The sequence below is a fragment of the Cebidichthys violaceus genome, unplaced genomic scaffold (assembly GCF_023349555.1).
Source record: "Cebidichthys violaceus isolate CVI_PGR_0920_01 unplaced genomic scaffold, fCebVio1.0.p SCAF_12, whole genome shotgun sequence".
Lineage (NCBI taxonomy): Eukaryota > Metazoa > Chordata > Actinopteri > Perciformes > Stichaeidae > Cebidichthys > Cebidichthys violaceus.
The window spans coordinates 15205158-15223800 of NW_027176285.1; the positions used below are offsets into that span (position 1 = coordinate 15205158).

The following is an 18643-nucleotide window of genomic DNA, read 5'->3' on the forward strand; positions in this document are numbered from 1 at the left end:
GATTATTGCTCCAATTCCATCCCCATGATATCATAGAGCAAAACTACGAAATTGAGGCATGAGACAGAAAAACAAACATTTTAATGGATAATGCAGTTTTTTTTATTTATTTTTTTATAAATCGAATCTCACACAAACAAACTGGCCTCGCCCTCCACCACAGGTGCAGCTGTTGAAGGATCAGATGGCAGCAGAGACCGCCGCCCGCATGGAGGCTCAGGCCCGCGTCCACCAGCTGCTGCTGCAGAACCGGGACCTGCTGCAGCACCTGGCCCTGATCGTGCAGCAGCTCAAAGAGCTGGAGGCCCGCTCCGCCAAAACACAACCGGGGCAGCCACAACGGGAGCTTCAAGCTAATGGACACAGTAAGTGACTGATGGGGGACGGTGTAATCCCTCAGATGGACTCGGTGTCAGGTCAGGTTCCCCCTGGCGCTGCAGTCCTTGTCACTGCTCACCTCTCTGTTGGCCAGGTGCTCGGCGTAGCCACTGGCTTCCTGTCTGCTAACATCCTGACACGTGGTTGTGTTTGATGGGGCAGAAGAGGGCCAGGTATTGAACCCCCGATCTGCAGGTGAACACGAGGACCGCTCCCCTTTGGGTGTCCTCAAATTGAGCATTTTTCGTTTTCATCTGTAGTGAGGAGAAAACCTTGTCCTCCAGGTGTGAGCGAAACCGTTTTAAAGCGTCGTCGTAGATTCTAGTGAGGGTTTTTTTTAACGTTGCCGTTGTCTTGATTGCGGTATGAAAGGGGTGCACTCATGGCATGGTTAACTAACTAACTAACTGACTAATGAAAAGCCCCAATCAATGGTAATGATGAAGAACGAGGAGGAGGAGAGAGAGAGAGAGAGAGAGAGAGAGAGAGAGAGAGAGCTAGTGCTCAAACATGTTTTCTGGTCTTCATTTTATGAAAGCTTCTACGAATTTTGAAAGTACTGTTTGAGTGTACAAAGTTATGTTTAGTCCATTACAGAGAATATGTCCGAATGGGATTATTGATCTCACTTTGGAATCATTGTTGAGATTTCACACGAGCGTGATGGTGAAAGTCGAGGGCCGTGCATCAACGCCACGCTCGCTCTGTGTAAACAGCATATTCTTACACACACTCTGTACTCGACAAAAAGCAGATTATATAATCACAATGGATTTAAAAACACGTTCCGTCCGCATTATCTCACACTCACAGACTGTGTTCTCAGTAGGAGTTTTGTTATTTTCGTTGTGTTAACAACCTTTTATTTTGGTACACACATTCATACACACACACACACACACACACACACACTTTGTCCCAAAAGGAGGATTTTCGGAGGAGGGATGTTTTTACAGGAGCTAAAAGAACGGTCGGTTTTGCCAAAATAATAATGAATAACCACACACACACACACACACACACACACACACACACACACACACACACACACACACACGGTGGGCAGAGCTGAATGTGTGTTTGTTTATGTATGATTCATCTTTGTACGCCTTTTTTACTTGTGGTTTTTTTTTTGTGTACATTTTTAAAATGACACCTCATGTTTCATGCTCGTATTAATCATGTTAGTCCCTCTGATAGAAAATGCTAATCTCAGACATGGCTGTGCTAAGTGCTCCCACTGGCACAGTGCCAACGCCTCCATTCTCTAATAAGAGTCGGCGCTCCGAGAGAGATCTTTAGAGAAAGCAGGAAGAAGCCGACACGTTGGTTGCAGTAGAATCTTGACTTGTTTTGTTAACATTGTGTCGATTTGTCTTCTGTCTATTCCAGGTGGTCCACAGTCGCCGTGCGGCTCAGTCTCTACAGCAGCAAAGGCTCTGTCTCTGAGTCTGAAGAATCACTACAGCCAGACCATGGACCAGCTCATAACCTCCACACCTGCGTGGCCGCTCCAAACCTCACCCCTCTCCCCGACCCAAGTGGACTGCGCCGAGTCCTACCTGAACCTGCTCAACCTGGAGAACGGCACCGAACCGGCTGCACCCGTCAACGGGGATCTGGACCCCTTTATCAGGGCCAACGGGACAGCGGACGCCAAGGGGAGCTCGTGCAATGAGATCGTCCCGTTCACGTTGAGGAACTCGGCCAACATGGATGAAAAGTAAGACGGACGTCCTTGTGTTTATTAGAAAAGAATGTGATTCCAGTGGCTGCGTTACCTTTTGCTCTTCTCCTGACTGGCTTCAGTAGTTTGATGGTTGATGACGGGTGGTTCTAATGGAGGCTTCTCAGATGGTTCTGTGTAACAAACCACCTGGAGGGTCAAGTTACTGGCAGCTTATAGTGCAAGCAGATCATTATGCAATGAAGCCATTATACAGTAAGGGAATAGTTCGACATTTTGGGAAATACATTTTTCTGCTTTATGGCAATGAGTTTCCAATCTATGGGAACCACGTCTATAAGAACCACGTTAATGGGAACCACATCGATGAGAACCACGTCGATGAGAACCACGTCAATGGGAACCACATCGATGAGAACCATGTCGATAAGAACCACATCGATGAGAACCACGTCGATGAGAACCACGTCGATGAGAACCACATCGATGAGAACCACGTCGATAAGAACCATGTCGATGAGAACCACATCGATGAGAACCACATCGATGAGAACCACGTCGATGAGAACCACGTCGATGAGAACCACATCGATGAGAACCACGTCGATAAGAACCACGTTAATGAGAACCACGTTGATAAGAACCATGTTAATGAGAACCACATCAATGAGAACCACGTTAATGAGAACCACGTCAATGAGAACCACGTCAATGGTTACTCTGAACCTTCGTAGGCTTCTGTCAGAAATGATTTAAAATGCAACATGATACATTCAATAGTAAATGGATATAGTTCCTCCTAGTCTTATTCTTTGTTTGGAACTACAGTTCACATGATGCTCTGGTGGATGTGAAGAGGAAGTATGATGTTGCCATGGAGTCAGTTGAAAGCTACGGGCTACAACTTGAGCCCCTATATTTGTTTACATATAAGCCAGTTAGCACCATTCAAACTATGCCAAATCAGCTGTTAGCAGTTCCTGTTTGCAGTGCACCCGCAGACGTAAAGACAACTATCACTGGTTTACTTGACAACTTAAAGATTGTCAGGCAAGTTCTGGAGTTATGAGTGTTCTTTTTTTATGATTCCTAGGTGGATCTATGGACATTTATTCTGTTTCCAATGTCTGTGCTAAGCTAAGTGCCAGCTGGCTATAGCTTCACATTTAATGGACGCACACAAAAGTGGTATCGATCTTCTCATCTAACTCTATTATTTCCGAAATTGTCGGAACTAGTCCTTTTAAATGTGCGTCCACGTTCCTAATGTGGTGCCGGTCAGTTTGTGTTTAAGGTAGTCAAGGCTACACGGGGACATACAGAGCAGGTAGCTGTTAGTGTTGTTAGTGGAGAAGTGCTCCGCTCAGCAGAAATGGCCTGCAGCTAATGAAAGTGTGACTGTAATCGGGGGGGGGGGGGATTACAGAACACAGGGAGAGAAGGGTTGGGGTTCTACAAACAAAGAGGGGATCAGGAGAAGCTTGTGAGAGAATGAGAATTAAGAGAAACAAGGAAACTCCATCAGCTTTAACTCCGTCCTAGTGTTTTTATTTCGTGAAATAACTCATTTTGAAAAGCCATTCAGACGCGTGTCGAGAGATTAAAGACAGTAAATGGATTTTTTTTTTTTTTTTTTGTGAGTGTGTTTTGCTTTTCAGGGATTTTTGAGGCTCTGTTCCTCACCGTTTCCCCTCCTGTACTTTTTTTTCGACTGCAGCTCACTGATACACGAGCACACGTTACCTTTGATGCATACGTGGAGCCACAGCATCTAATTAGTTTTTGATGAGCTTTTAATCTCCTTAAAGCCACAACAAAAGGCCAGCTATGGTTAAAAAAAACATTTCCTGCATTAGATCAAGCAGAGCTCCCGAGCAGGACGAACTCCTCGGCCCTTTTTCCTTTCATCCCCCTCCTTCTCTTGCTCATCTTCAACACTTCATCTGTCTCTCCTCTCTTGCTTTTTCTCCGTCTCTCTTCCTGAAAGCAATCCGCGGCGAAGTCTCCGAGGAGAAGAACGTTCGAGTTGATTTCAAAACAGACGAGGGGAAAATGAAGTAGTTGGAAATGGCGGTGTAGTGTTTATTTGGCGTGCTTGTGGATGTTGTAATTTTGTGCGTCTGCTTTGTTTTGCATGTGTGTGTGTGTGTGTGTGTGTGTGTGTGTGTGTGTATAGGTGTGTGTGTGTGTGTGTGTGTGTGTGTGTGTGTGTGTGTGTGTGTGTGTGTGTGTGTGTGTGTGTGTGTGTGTGTGTGTGTGTGTGTGTGTGTGTGTGTGGTGTGTTTGTCTGAGGCTGCGGCTTAGCTACCGACAGCCAGACTCACATCCTGTGGTTTTTTTCCTGCAGCACAGACTCCCAGCCAATCAGAATCTCTTCACAACCTGAAACTCTAAAAGTCCAAATGTCACAAGATTTTTCTTTTTCTTTTTCACGAGCATAGGGGGAAAAGTAAAAAAGGAAATACGAAAAGGGAACTTCAAACCTCTTCCAAAGAGAGGCATCTTGTTCCCGTACATTTCCATCGGAACATTAGTTCACCTGGGAGTGTGCCGGGCTGAACCCCCTTTTTCCCCTCTTTTTATTTGCACTTACGTAACAACCGACTTCAATGTCTGTCTGCCACTCTTCCCTCTGAGCGCCACACTTTCTGTGCTCGGTCACAAAAGGCCTAAAGAGAGATTCAGTAGCTCACAGATATACCACCGGGGCTTTTTATCTTCTAAAGTGGCTCTGCCCTCCCGCCCATCCCCCCCCCCCCCCCTCTTTTATTGGCTATTGTTTGCCTCCTCTCCCGAGTGACGTCATCTTTCTGTAAATAGCAGTCGTCAAGCTTTATACTCTGTTTATTCACAAATGGCGCATAAAAATAATGAAAACCCAGGTTGTTACCGCACAAAAAAAAAAAAAAAAAGCTCTTTATTTTCCTGCAGAACGGAAACATGGACAGCTTAGTTTATGATATGACCTTTTTAAATGTGACTCAACTCTATCTTTTAATCTCACTAAATCATGAGAATGACGAGACAGAAATGAGGGTTGAGGAGATGGAAACTTTACCTCCTGTTGTGTTATTTTGCTTTCCCCCACTAAACTCCTTTGCATTACCTTTGGCACAGTCTGACTGGTGGACACCCCCCCCCCCCCCCCCCCAACCACACGCCACATTTTATTGCTTCCATTTGCTCTTGTTTTCTGGATTTCCCCAGTGAATCAATGTTTACAGCCTGAGTGGCCTTATTTTATGTACTACGAACCAGCAGACAGACACTCTTCCGACCGCCTCTCCTCCTCCTCTTCCTCCCTTTCTCCCCCCCCCCCCCCCCCTCCCCCTGACTAAGATGACCTCCCCCTTGGGTCCGGTGCTGGTCATGCAGGGTTGTTTCCCCTTCACGTTATCAGCGCCACTCCGCTTTAAATCACACAGGCGTTATCGACCAACACGGACCCATATCCATGTGCTCTCCAGCTGGCCCACTGACTCCAGAGTGCTATACGATCGCTGCATATGGTGCGTTGGCAACACAACGCTAACCGTGGTAGTGAGTCACGCTTTACACAACAAACGGAACAGGCGAAGTAGGATCAAAACAGGATGTAATTGTAGACTCAAAATACACATTGTGGGCACAACATTGCACCATATTATTTGCAACTTTTTGAGTCACCAACCTCTTTGTCCTTTTTTGATTCATGACACGCACAAAAAACAAGAGTCGGCAGCCATGCTAGTTTTTGTGGATATTCATGAGCAAAAGTATTTTAAGGACACATTTTATAATCCTGACCTGATGATGGCGCTAGAGGGAAAGTTAAGGGACGACCGAAAAGATCTCAATTCGTCCTCAGGGGGGACATGAATGTCTGCGCCAAGCTTCGTGGGAAAACCACAAAATGTCAACCTCATGCTGGTGCCAGAGGATCACCAAAGTCGGTTGGGGGATAATTGTCCGGGAAACATAAATGCATCCGTATTAAAAAGTCTTTACAATCTGTCCAGTAGTTGGATCAACCCATCAAGCAACATTGTCGTCCCCAGAGCCGTGCTGCTAAAAGCAGCAGCATGCCCACACGGAGGGAAAACAAACGCATATGGTGACCAGCACACATGAACACCCAACTATATATTATTCACAAGTGAGTCACGCTTTCCCCTGGCATGCTATAGACCGCACTCTCCGTCTCTGACAGTATTGCATGTTGCATAATCACATTTCCTGACCCTATCCGCTGATCTTCTTCCTCCCACCTCTATCCTTTTTTTTTTTTCTGTTTTCCCCTCTTCATCGTTAACATCGTCTCCTGCGTTGTCGGAGCTTCGGCGGCAGCCTCCATCGGACGGTAATCTGATTGCAGCGATGGAATTGTACCGGGTGATGTTTCTCAGGCGCTTTGGGTGGAGCTGGTTTCGGCCAGCTGTGGATCTACACACGTTGTTGTTCAGAGTCGCGCTGGACTGTCGTTGCATTACATGCTTAAACATCCCACTCAGACCGCTGCTGTGTGTTCATTTTCTTACAAAAGCGAGATGCAAAGGCCCAGTGCCCGTACACCTTTAAACCTCCTACTTGTTCTTTCAGTTGCTTTGTAAGAATGCTTTTTACTGGAAAGACATAAGTAAACAGGAAGATATTGATTCCTTTTGTCTCCACCTGTTGATCTGCAGAGCTTGAATAGTGGATTAAATCTGCATGCTGTGCTTATGAGTCGTATGTTTTGCAGACACATACGGTCTCTATATTGGCAGTGAATGGCCTGAGACGCATCCCTATCCCTAAAAAACCTTTAAGGTCCACAGCAGTGGTTCTGTATGTTTCCCCATAGAATAGACCATGATGTGGTGATATTGTAGGAAGTAGGGACGTCTTTCATCCGGCTCAGTGTTCCTGGGGTGGGTTGGTGTACAGAGAGGAGCTGTTCTGGGCACCTCCTGGTATTTTCCTCAGTCGACGGTGGATCACAGTTGGAGCACTTTCATGGCTGCTTTGGGGACGTGAAACTCTCTCAGCTGAGTCTTCAGTACAAAAGACTACTGCGCTGAAATACATCTTCGTTGATGAAAAAGTACAGTACATAAAACTGTGTGGTGAGAAGTTATGACTCCCAAAATCCCTTTTAATTTAACAGTCGTCCACATGACCATTCTGTTTTTTGGCTGGCGGTAGCTTGAGACAATGAAATGATAAAAAAAAAACAATTTGCAGCTTAAAATTGATTCTGGGTAAATTTTGAATGAAATTCTGTCACAATGGCATATTCACAACGTAGTAGTTGAAGCATTTTGAATTCTCCACAGCTCTGATTTAAGCCTCCAACTGGCTTTTTTTCTCCATTGCAAATGCAGCAGAGGCTCATGGGTACTGTAGTATTAACGTATCCAGTTGTTAATATCCTCCGCATAGTGGCTTTACTGTGCTAAAACGTACTGAATCGCTGGTGTGGGCTTTTAAATCCACCAGTCCCTTACGTGGCTCCCTGCTCCTCTGTAGTCTAACTGTTGCCTCTCTCTGGTACAGGTGCGAGGACCCTCTCCTGCTCCTCCTCTTCCTCATCTAACCATCCCTCATTCCCCCGTCAGTCTGCCCAAACCAACAACCCTGAACCCCTGAATAACACCCAACAAGCAGGTCCGCTTCCTTAACCCCACCGCTCATACGCTCCATCGTCTCGTCCCCGCCCCTCTCATCGTTTGCTGCACCAGCCTGCAGGAGCTCCCTGCCACTGCCTAAGCCCCCTTCCTCTCCTCTTCCTCCTCCTCCTCTTCTCCTCTCTGCCCTTTCTCCTCCCTCTATGTGAGTATTACTCATGACCACCAGCATGTGGAACCGGTGTCTGTGTGCACAAGCATGGCGATTTGAGCATGTGGTGGGTGAACCTGTGTGGGTGTTTAGGGCTCACCAGTGATTTCTCTGCTAATGCCTGCATAATAACCTCCATTTTACATGTGGTTCTGCAAATTCATAACCACATTTGCATTGAGGCAATCAGTGAGCCGTGCATTTCATGTGCACGGTAGCACGGTCTGTGCTTTACACACCGTGTTGGACTGCGAGGGCTTTGTTTTGTCCTCGCATACTTACTCCAAAATAGAAGAAATGCTCTTGTCAGGATTGGGTATTAACTTGTCAGTGGAGGTTCCACCTGAACAGTAACGCTGTCAGAGCGGAGGAAGAGGCCTCACACTCACTGTGGGTAAAGGGAAGCTTGTTCTGTTGAAGCGTGTGTTTTGTGTCATGTGCATGTTTTGCTTTATAGAGTCTGATCAAATCTGAGGCCTCACACACACTGTGCTGCTGCACCGGTAGAAGGAAATACATTCCTGAAATACTTAGCAATAACTGACAAAAATAGTAAATAAAAAGTTATTGAAAGCCTTCGTAGGATGAGAACAGAATTATCTTCAATTAACACGGATATCAAACAATAAGCATCATGGGAAAAAAGATAATGTGTTGGGTAAGGTACTCAGGAAGTGTAACTTTTTATTTATTACTCCTTTAAAAATGAATAATATTAATTCACTTAATACTTGATATCATAAGTAATTAGTTACTTCACTTGTTCTATAACTACATTACTTTGGCTATGCATTATTTAAAGTTTATCTGAGGGTTCCATGCATGATTGTGCACATTGGATTGATAACTAATATGATTGCTGTTTTGGAAATTGTAACACCTTACACTGCTCATTACTGGGGAAATTAATAATTCTACAGTAATGTGTTACTGTCCAACACTGTACAAAACAAGCTTAATCCCACAATTATAAATGCACCAATTTAGAATAATGTGTCTTCAACTGCATTTTGGCAAAAAGATTGTTACTGTGAAAAAGAAAACCAAGCGATTGAAATGAATGATGAGCATTGAGCTGTTGCTCTTCAGCGGTAATACAAAGTGTACATGAGCTGTCGTAAATGGGCCGAGTCGAACAAGCTCCTAATAATCTCTTTCACTGTGACGACCGCTTCACTGAGTGCAACGTCTCCGTCTAATGAGCGCTGGAGGATTCGAGCACCGTGGGCCCAATCACAGCTCCTTAGCCCGTCTCTCCGTCTGTGCACCAACACCTACAGGGAGACGGGAGCGTTGTGCTGATCAATGTAGTATGAAGAATAAGCCTTCGCCCGTCAGCGCAAGTAATCTCATTTCTCTAATGTTCATCGTACGCAAAGATACTTTGCATCTGAGTCTGGAAATCACGAATAGTGACGTCCAAAATGACACAAATATGGTTTGAATTATTGAGATGAATTGAATCGACCTTTATGTCGGTTCTTCTTTCCTTGTTTGTCGTGTATGAGACAGAAAGAGAAGACACCGTAGAGCGAGATGAACGGAGAGACAAAGAGGGAGTGATAAAGGGAGAGAGAGAAGACACAGGAGAGACAAAGAGGGAGTGATAAAGGGAGAAGGAGAAGACACCGGAGAGACAGAGGGAGTGATAAAGGGAGAGAAAGAAGACACTGTAGAGGGAGATGAACGGAGAGACAAAGAGGGAGTGATGAAGGGAGAAAGAGAAGACACTGGAGAGACAAAGAGGGAGTGATAAAGGGAGCGAAAGAAGACACCGGAGAGACAAAGAGAGAGTGATAAAGGGAGAAAGAGAAGACACTGGAGAGACAAAGAGGGAGTGATACAGGGAGAAAGAGAAGACACTGTAGAGGGAGGTGAACGGAGAGACAAAGAGGGAGTGATAAAGGGAGAAAGAGAAGACACTGGAGAGACAAAGAGAGAGTGATAAAGGGAGAGAGAGAAGACACTGTAGAGGGAGGTGAACGGAGAGACAAAGAGGGAGTGATAAAGGGAGAAAGAGAAGACACCGGAGAGACAAAGAGGGAGTGATAAAGGGAGAGAGAGAAGACACTGGAGAGACAAAGAGGGAGTGATAAAGGGAGAGAGAGAAGACACTGGAGAGACAAAGAGGGAGTGATAAAGGGAGAGAGAGAAGACACCCTAGAGGGAGGTGGGGCAGTGAGGTGGAGGAGGCGTCACTGTGACAGCAGAGAGGAGTGCTGAGTCAAAGTTATGATAATGAGGCCGGCCTGCTCCTGGAAACGGCTGCAAATTCATCTCCACAACTTGGCAGCAGACAAAAATAATCAAACTTCAAACTGGACTGTTTATCTCTATGAGCCCCAAAGGGACGATTACCCCCGGCGAGAAAACAATGCAAATATCCAACGATAGGATAATGTGATCTACTCCATCAGTCACCGTCACAGCCCTGCTGTCATCTCTTCAAATGAGCAACATTTCATGGCAGTTTTATCCAATTATTGTTCAAACTTTTCACTTCAAAATCACTTTGTGAAAACCACAAGGTGACGCCAGAGGAAAAGTCAAGAAAAAGGCATAAGGATTCGTCCTCTGGGGACCACGAGTGTCTCTGCCAAATTCTGTACAAACCCTTTCAGTGGATGTAAAGAAAAACGTAAACCCGGTAGTGGCACAAGAGGAAAGAATCCGTGAAATCATCAAAAGTGTTTTCGTCGGTAGGCTTCATCCATGATTGTCTGTATAAAATGCACGGCAATCTATTCAGCAGCTGTTGAGATGATCTTATCCGGACCACAGTGGTGGACCCGCAGATCTACCACGGTGCCACGCCTAGAGCCATAATAACAACCGCTGGTGACCTCGGGGTCAGTGGAGTTCAACTCGACCTTTAACCCCGCAGTGCCCGCGTGCACGTAGGTAGAGGGGGAAACAGTGGCACCGTAATTCCCCGCGGTGATGGTTTCCCCGCACCATTACAAGTCTGTCATTAACCGTAGCGATCGACACCGACCTCGCGGAGAAACAGAGCCGGCAAATACATCAGCGAGTTCATTACTGAGACCAGGATCCAACCGTAGACCGGATTTCACGGGGGGGTGTGGGGGTGGGGGGGAACAAAGTTAGCAGCCACCGGTGTAATGTGGATAGATAGGCGGAGGAAGCGGGTGTGTGTCACCACTAATTTTATCAAGAGAACGACGTTGATTGTGTGCGGTTGAGCGCTCTGGTGGTGCTAGTTGTGGCATTTGTGTTTTCGCAGCGAGAGAGAGAGAGAGAGAGAGAGAGAGAGAGAGAGAGAGAGAGAGAGAGAGAGAGAGAGAGAGAGAGAGAGAGAGAGAGAGACTGCAGTGTAGCTATTTCTGGTGTGTGTTTGAGAAGGGGAACGCCTGCAGCTCTTTTCTCACTTCGTTGACCCCCCCCCCCCCCCCCTCACTATTTTTTTTCTTTTCTTTGGATGCCTTTCTTCCCCCGTTCCTCTCCTTTCTCCACAGGGCAGCTGTGGGATGTAGATAATTCCCCAGACAGCCGAAACGGCAGGGAGCCAGTGAGAAAGAGGGAGTTTCTATCTTGTCTAGTAACAGCTTATGTCACAGTACGTTTCAGGTTAATGGGCTATAACATGACTGATGGAGAGGGAAACGGGCTCGAGGCTGATTGTCGTGCACCTGCTCGGTAGAGAGGGAGGCTGAATCTGAATTTGCACGATTAGGACAATAAAAAAATGTCCAAATGGATCTACTCACAACGTGATAACCAATGAAGGCGTTCTGTCAGACTCCACTAACCGCTTCCTCTGTTCTCTCCCTGGCAGGTTTATGATCCCTAAACTTGACCCCCCACCCTCCATGAACCGCAAGCGGGCCAGCAGGACCTTGTCTCCGGGTACAGAAATCACAGCGGCGCCCGCTAACGACGGCGCCCCCAGCAGCAGCAGCAGCCTCTCGTTCCCGGACGTCACCCCGAGCTCCTCGTCGTCCGCCGACTTCCACTCCCTCAGCAACGGCGAGAGCAGCTCCTGTTCGGCCAGCGAGGATTCGGGCGTCCGCTCCGAGACCAAGTCGCTGCTGCTGTCTCCGCTGCGGGACGACGACGACCTGTTCGGAGACCGCGGGACGTTTATGACGGCCTCCAGCGGCTGCGACAGTCCCCCGGAGGAGAGACACGAAGCCGTCCTCTCTGCCTCCGAGTCGTACTCCGCCGAGCCCCCCTCCCCCGCCTCGCGCCCGGACACCTATGAGAGGCCGCTGCCCTTCTCTGCTCCTCTGAATGATACCTGCCTTCACATCAGCTTCTCTGAGGACGAGCTGCTGGAGAGCAATCAGGAGGACCCTAATGTCCCTCAGCGGAGTTAGGAGGATGAGCTGATGGGGCCCCTGGAGACCTTTCGCTCTGTCCTTCAAATCAGCTTTTAATGCAATACTCACTGTCTGACCCTCCTGTGTTTGCACTGGGCTCCATTTCAGGACCTTTAATTCTTCCATCCACATGTGACACGGTGCAGACGTAGCATATACCGGTCACCGCAAAAATGATCTATTGTATAAATTATCAGCCAATAGACAGATTTAGTATTTTTGTAATTAAATTAATGATCTAATTTTACTTTTTAGCGACTAGAATGTTAAGCAGAATACATGTAGCAATTCTTGCACTGTTATGGTCACGCGTTAAGTCACCGTAGAATCTAAAGACAACGAGGGAACACGTTTTATTTTTGCTAGTAGTCGACCGTAAAAAAAACAAAAAAAAAAAACATTTTCTCTGTATGACGCTTCGCTGTGGTGCAAACTATCGTCGGATCTATCGCAATGTGCCGATTTCACAGAGTGACCGTGACCGATCGCGGTCACATGTCGGTGATGTTGGGAAGAGCCTCGCCTTCTGTGGAGCACCTGACCGGAAGATGGGAGGGAAGCAAAGAACAAGAAAGTCAGATAAAAGGGGAAAAAGGGAGGATAGAAGTGAGCAGACGTAGCTGTGTTTTTGGTTTATGCACATTTTATTTCATTATTTTGTGCTCCTTGTATTTGGGGCTTTCCAGACTTGCCGGCTTTGAAGCAGCACTGGAGAGATTAGTGGAAGATACCCGTCTGGATTTTGAATGCTGTATTGCACTGATTCTGTATGTAGCATGGTTGTATCTTTCAAAAAAACAAAAACACTGAATGTAAGATATTGTAGGGCAGGAAGAAAGCAAACACTCGACACACAATGGAGCCAACAGCCCTGAAAGCTTTGGATTGCAGCTCTCCGAGTGGGTAGTGTGGTATTAAAGGAGCCCTCACACTCAACGGGAAGGTAATTGGGGAATCACTGAGAAAGACAGCTTGGCAGATGGATTTTCTCTGTTCTGCTTTTATTTTGAAAAATCCTGAATTACGAGCAAATCTGTATCATATCGAGCTGTCAGGAGAAATTAAGCTCCTCATTTGAATTACATATATATATATAATATATATGTGTGTGTGGGTCAATATAGAGCTCCAGCAATTAGTCAATTATACAACAAAAAAATCATCTGCTACAATTTTGGTAATTGATTAATAATTTTTAGTCAGTTTAAAGCAAAAATGTACAAAATATGTTCCGGTTCCAGCTTCTATAATGTGAATATTTGGTGAATATTTGCTTGTTTTTTCAGATATTCACTGAAGGCGTTATAGATTAAGCGATAAATAATCAGACAAAGTTATCAGCAGATATTGGAAATAATAATAACAATACTTTTATTTATGTTTTTACATGCAAGTGGCAGCATTTCACTGCGTTACAGTAGACAAGTGTTTCATTCACTGCAGCAGGTCTAGGTGATAATAAATGGACAGAAGCAGCTGAGGCGTGATAAAGGTTGACGGTGTAAAGGTGCTAAAGGCCCAAAAGGGAAACGAGGCTTCTCCCAACATCACGTGTGGCAGGACTCTATAACAGCAATAACACGTGGAAGAAAAAACACCAATAAAGAGGAATAGTTGAAGAACTTAAGCACTTACTTGATTGTGTTTTTTTGTCTTTATCCAGTTTGTTTGTGTTCTATGCATAAAACACCCGTATCCGTGTGATCTTGCCTCTGTATGTTTCTGCGTAGGTATTCAAAGCACCTCGCCGTTTAAAGTGCCGGTAATCGCACGTCTTCTGTTGGATTCTCTTCACATATCGAACCAGACAAGGTGCAGCCGAGGAGACGCTAACAAGCAGCGCGCAGCTGGATCCAACCCGTAGAGTAACGATGCGACTACAGGCCATTAAAACCAGCAGCGCTGTTCGCTTCGTCTGAATGGGAACAAGCGCTCCTCATCTGCCCTTTTACGTCTCCTTACATTCATATTTGGCATTAAGAATTCATGTCTCAAACTTTTTTTTTCCCCCACGCACGCGCGTAACATTTCCACGGCTCGTAGAGACTTTCTGTCACTGTTCTGCACCTGAGATGCCTTTTTTTCTAAGGCGTGCTGCTTCCTCTCTGTTGTCCTCGGGCGTACAGAGTCGCTATGGAGGGGAGGGGGGGGGGGGGGGGGGGGGGGGGGGGCAGGTGACTGATGGGCCTAATGGGTTCAGGGCGTCGGTGGGATGCAGTAATGAGAATGGAAGCAAAATAGGAAATGTTAGAGCCGTTATTTCCCCTGCTGCGCTCTTATCTCAGGAGTGCAAACATCACTTCTGATGCTGGCTAAACACCGCAAAGTGTGCGCTGTGTGTGTGTTTAATGTGTGGCACAGGACAGGAGCCCTCACGCGCCTCCTCCAGCTCGGAATTCCCCGAGTGACTAATCAATAATGCAGTGTGTCTGTTGAAGCGTCTCCCTGCTCTCTTGTTCTTCCTCTCCAGAGAGGTGGCCTCCATCTCGGCCCGTTCAATAGCAGACTGCGTGTTGATCTGCGATCAATCCGCCGTAGCCCCTGCGCAAGAGCCGGACCGGCTGCTCTGCGCAGACTGTTAACCTTGTGCTCCGCGTCTTTACATAGACGCTAGATGGACACGTGCCCATTAATGCATGCTGGACAGTCATTAGTCTTTGGAATGGGAGCGAGGCAGTGATCAAAGAGCTGTGTGTGTGTGTGTGTGTGTGTGTGTGTGTGTGTGTGTGTGTGTGTGTGTGTGTGTGTTATGGTTGCTCATTTTAACAGCTGCCAGCGGAAGTAAAGATAAGACGGCAGATTTGGCTTTCTTGTTGCTATTCGAGCTTTAAGAGGTTTTCTAAATCATTCGAGTCTAAATCTAATCGACGTGGTAGAAATGTGACATATCAATCATAAGACAATGCACTTTCTTATTTTTAATAAGATTATACAGTAAGAAAAATACATATTTTGGGGAAGGGTTTAGAGAAAACGGCACAGCGCCACATTATTAAACATGTATCATTTATTATCAATAAATTAAGTTCAGGTACAGAAGATACCACTGGGGTGATGTCGTCACAGTGTTGGTCATCTTTCAATTAAATTCAAAATGTGTAATATTGAAAGCACAGTTCATTCTGGGACCTTGATGTTGATGAACACACTCTCTGCTTTTCTTTAAAGAGGAATTAAGAAACTAGAACTAGAACCGCCTCACCGCTGTGTGCCTCCACCACCCAGTCACGGTGCAGTTAATAATAATAATAATAATACATTTTATTTAACAGTTAACGTACATGTATGTTCAAAATGTCATCACTTCATCCTTTTAGACATTTGTGTGAGATTGAAATAATTAGAATGATTTCTTGAATTATGGCCAAAAACATGTTTTTTAAACTGTTGCAACCAGTTGGCTCTCACAGGAAGCCAGTAATCACCACAGCAGAGTGCAGTTTGGTTTTCAGTAGTTTCTATTTTGCATAGAAAAACAACTTAGTTGACAAACCCTCTGAGTTAGTTGCTGTCATGAATAGACCAACACTTAAAACAGGAAGGAGAATTCATTTGACAGAGTGGAGCATTCCTCTGAGTCTTTCCTCACAGTGACATGGCTTTATTAGGAAGACAGTCATCTCACATATGCAAACATTGGTGTCAGGCAGATGGATGGAGCTGGGAATAAGAAGAAGCAGTGGTGGGACTGTGGAGACATGCAGCAGCCAGCGAGAACACGAATGTCATGGAGATGCTAATCCTGTTGCTCTTTAAGCCTCAGTGGAGGAGCTCCTACGTCTTCGGTGTGACATCCTGACTCCTTGTCATCAAGAATTTGGGCTGGTTAACACTGCATCTGTTCTGTCTCTCTCTCTCTCTCTCGAGGGCGATGGACGGGCGCAAAGTGTTCTGAGTCACAGAGTTCCTCCAGGAGCCCGCGAGGCCCCTGTGAGTGAGGGCTTTAGGACTCTGGAGGAAACGCAATAACCTCTCGGTTCAAAGCATTTCCTCTCCGCAGAAATAGTTTCCTCTGAAGTCAAGCGGAGGAGACGTAACGCTACTTTTTACAACCTGACCAAAAACAGTCGGCTACAGTCTGAAAGCCAAAAAAAAAAAAAAAAAAAAAAGCTTTTTTTTGCACTTTGAGATCTAATACATCCTGGCTCTTTTTAAAAAGCTAAATATAGTTTGTGATGACAAGTCTGGAAAGTGATTTTTGATTTAGATTTTTTTTTTTGTGTGTGTCTAATGGGAGTAGTCCAAAGAAAGAAACGGTACTTCAGCGAGTCAGCTTGCTCAGCTAGTTTACCAGAGCCGAGCGGGAGATATTGTTTCAGAGCTGCTGCTTGGCCAGTTCACCTCACGGAGGGGTTCGACGAGGAGGGTTAGGGGAGGAAGCTGAGGAGGCCAGGAGAGGAAGCTGAGGAGGCCAGGAGAGGAAGCTGAGGAGGCGGGGCGAAGTGTGTTTCTGTTGGCTCCCCAACAGACTAGCTGCAGCATGTTGGTGTGAACTGCACCTGTAACAAAGGCCAATTAATCTCTCTGTTAAAGTAATAGTGCGACATTTTGGGAAACATTTGCTTTCTTGTGGAGAGTTAAATGAGACTCTCATAATTATCCGTTAATTTAATATGAAGCTACTGCCAATAGATGGTTAGCTTATACCCGTGACTCACACTTAATTCGTCACAGAAGTCACAGATATTATGCATGTTGCAATAAAGTGTATAATTCAAAGGAGGGTGGTGTCATTGGCAAACGCGCAGATGAAAACTGCTGAGAATTATTGTAACTATATTGAGCGAATAAAAATGTAAACACAATTTTGTTGAAAGCAAAAAAAAAAAAAGTATCCGGAGGGAGTCTCAGGAGTATGATAATTGATGGCTTTGCACAAGAGAGTATGAATATGGAATTACAGCATAATATTGTATCTGGCCGAAAAGCGCTGCGGTTTCTCTCCCGACTGCTGTAGGCGATTGGCAGCATCTCCCCGCAAGAACATCAGAGCGCAGGAGGAGGAGCGAGGAAGATGACTGCATGTTAACACGGGGTTGGAGGTTTGGCACCCGTTGCGTTTTTTTTTTCGTGTGAGCGTGGATGTGATGCGGTGCAGAATAGTAACAGAGCGTTTTGTATTTTGTTACGTGTGTTTAAGAGCCCTGAGCTGCCTGGGGGCAATTTTAATATCCGTGTCGTGAGAATAAGCACATTGTTCAACTGTGATTATTTTTTTTGTCTTGTGTTTTTTCGCAAACCTTCTAACCTGCACCGGGGTACGAGATGATTATGAGAGATGGAAACTTTAATTAATAAGGGGAAAGACATTCACAGCCAGCAAAAACATTCATAACTCTCCTCATACAGACATCATGTGATAACTCGAGTGTTTATCGCTCTCTGTGGTGTCACATGACCTACACACATCCTTGACTTTGTAACTTGATAAGCATTACGCCAAGTAAATAGTCCTCTCTGCCTGTTCAACAGTGTTAAAAACATACAGGCTTTGAAAGTTGTTGCTCTTCATGTTACACAATTCACTTCATGCTTTTGTTCAAATCATTTTATTTTATGTCACCATCTCAGAACCAGAACCAGAACCGTTTAATTGCCAAAGTATGTTGCACATACAAGGATTTTGACATGGTGGATGGTGCATAACATTAAACAACACAGTGCAAAATACAAGACATGATTTAGAAACAGAAACATATTGAAATTTACATTTAAAATATGGTAAATAAACAATCAAGAGTATATTAAAACAAGTATATTATTAAAGTGTCAAGTGTGTATTAATAGCGGAAGGAGTGGTGTTCAAGGAGGGCTTTGTTAATGAGTCCAACTGAAGACGGGAAGGAACTGTTGTCATGGCGCGAGGTCTTGGTCCTGATGGACCTCAGCCTCCTGCCAGATGGGAGGAGCTGGAGCGCTTTCTGTCCAGGGTGAGACGGGTCGGCTACGATCCGTCCTGCTCGCTTCAGGGTCCTGGAAGCGGACAAGTCCTGGAGGGACGGCAGATTGCAGATTGCATCCAATCACCCTCTCTGCATCTCATCCTTTTTAATGACTTTATATCGAATAAATAGCTTTTTAGCACGTCGCTAGTGTACTTCCTAAAAATGCATCTGATTCAGTGATTCAGTCACTGATATCACAACAAGACCAAGAGTCTTTTGTCACATTTTGAATGAGGTCAACGGCACGTCTCTGCATCTCTGTGCGAGCTCCACCACCCATCTCACTGGCTCAAAATGATGTCTTAGTTTAGCGCGTTAGCTCATCAGCATTTATTAGGTCATAAACCAAAGTAGTGGCCAAATTAAACAATGCGCTAGACCAACAGTCGGGGTCACCAAAGTCATTAGGATTCATCGTCTCGGGACCATGAATGTCTTGTGCTTAATTGCACGGCAATGCATCCAACAGTTGAGACGTTTCAGTCTGGATCAAAACG

The 18643-nt window shown here is 45.5% G+C and overlaps 1 protein-coding gene across 3 annotated transcripts in view; it reads left to right on the forward strand.

The window, feature by feature from the left end:
• Positions 1 to 13835, forward strand: part of si:dkey-34e4.1 (carboxyl-terminal PDZ ligand of neuronal nitric oxide synthase protein) — a 42007-nt gene extending 28172 nt beyond the window's left edge. For 2 of the 3 annotated variants that reach the window (XM_068706647.1, XM_068706648.1), the window contains 3 exons: positions 164 to 365; positions 1771 to 2101; positions 11658 to 13835. In XM_068706647.1, coding sequence (XP_068562748.1) covers positions 164 to 365; positions 1771 to 2101; positions 11658 to 12198 — 1074 coding nt within the window. In that variant the 3' untranslated portion in view covers positions 12199 to 13835. Of the gene's footprint in view, positions 1 to 163; positions 366 to 1770; positions 2102 to 7579; positions 7850 to 11657 lie in introns of those variants that run through there. The other variant, XM_068706649.1, reaches the window with a different exon arrangement.
• The last annotated feature ends 4808 nt before the right edge of the window (positions 13836 to 18643 follow it).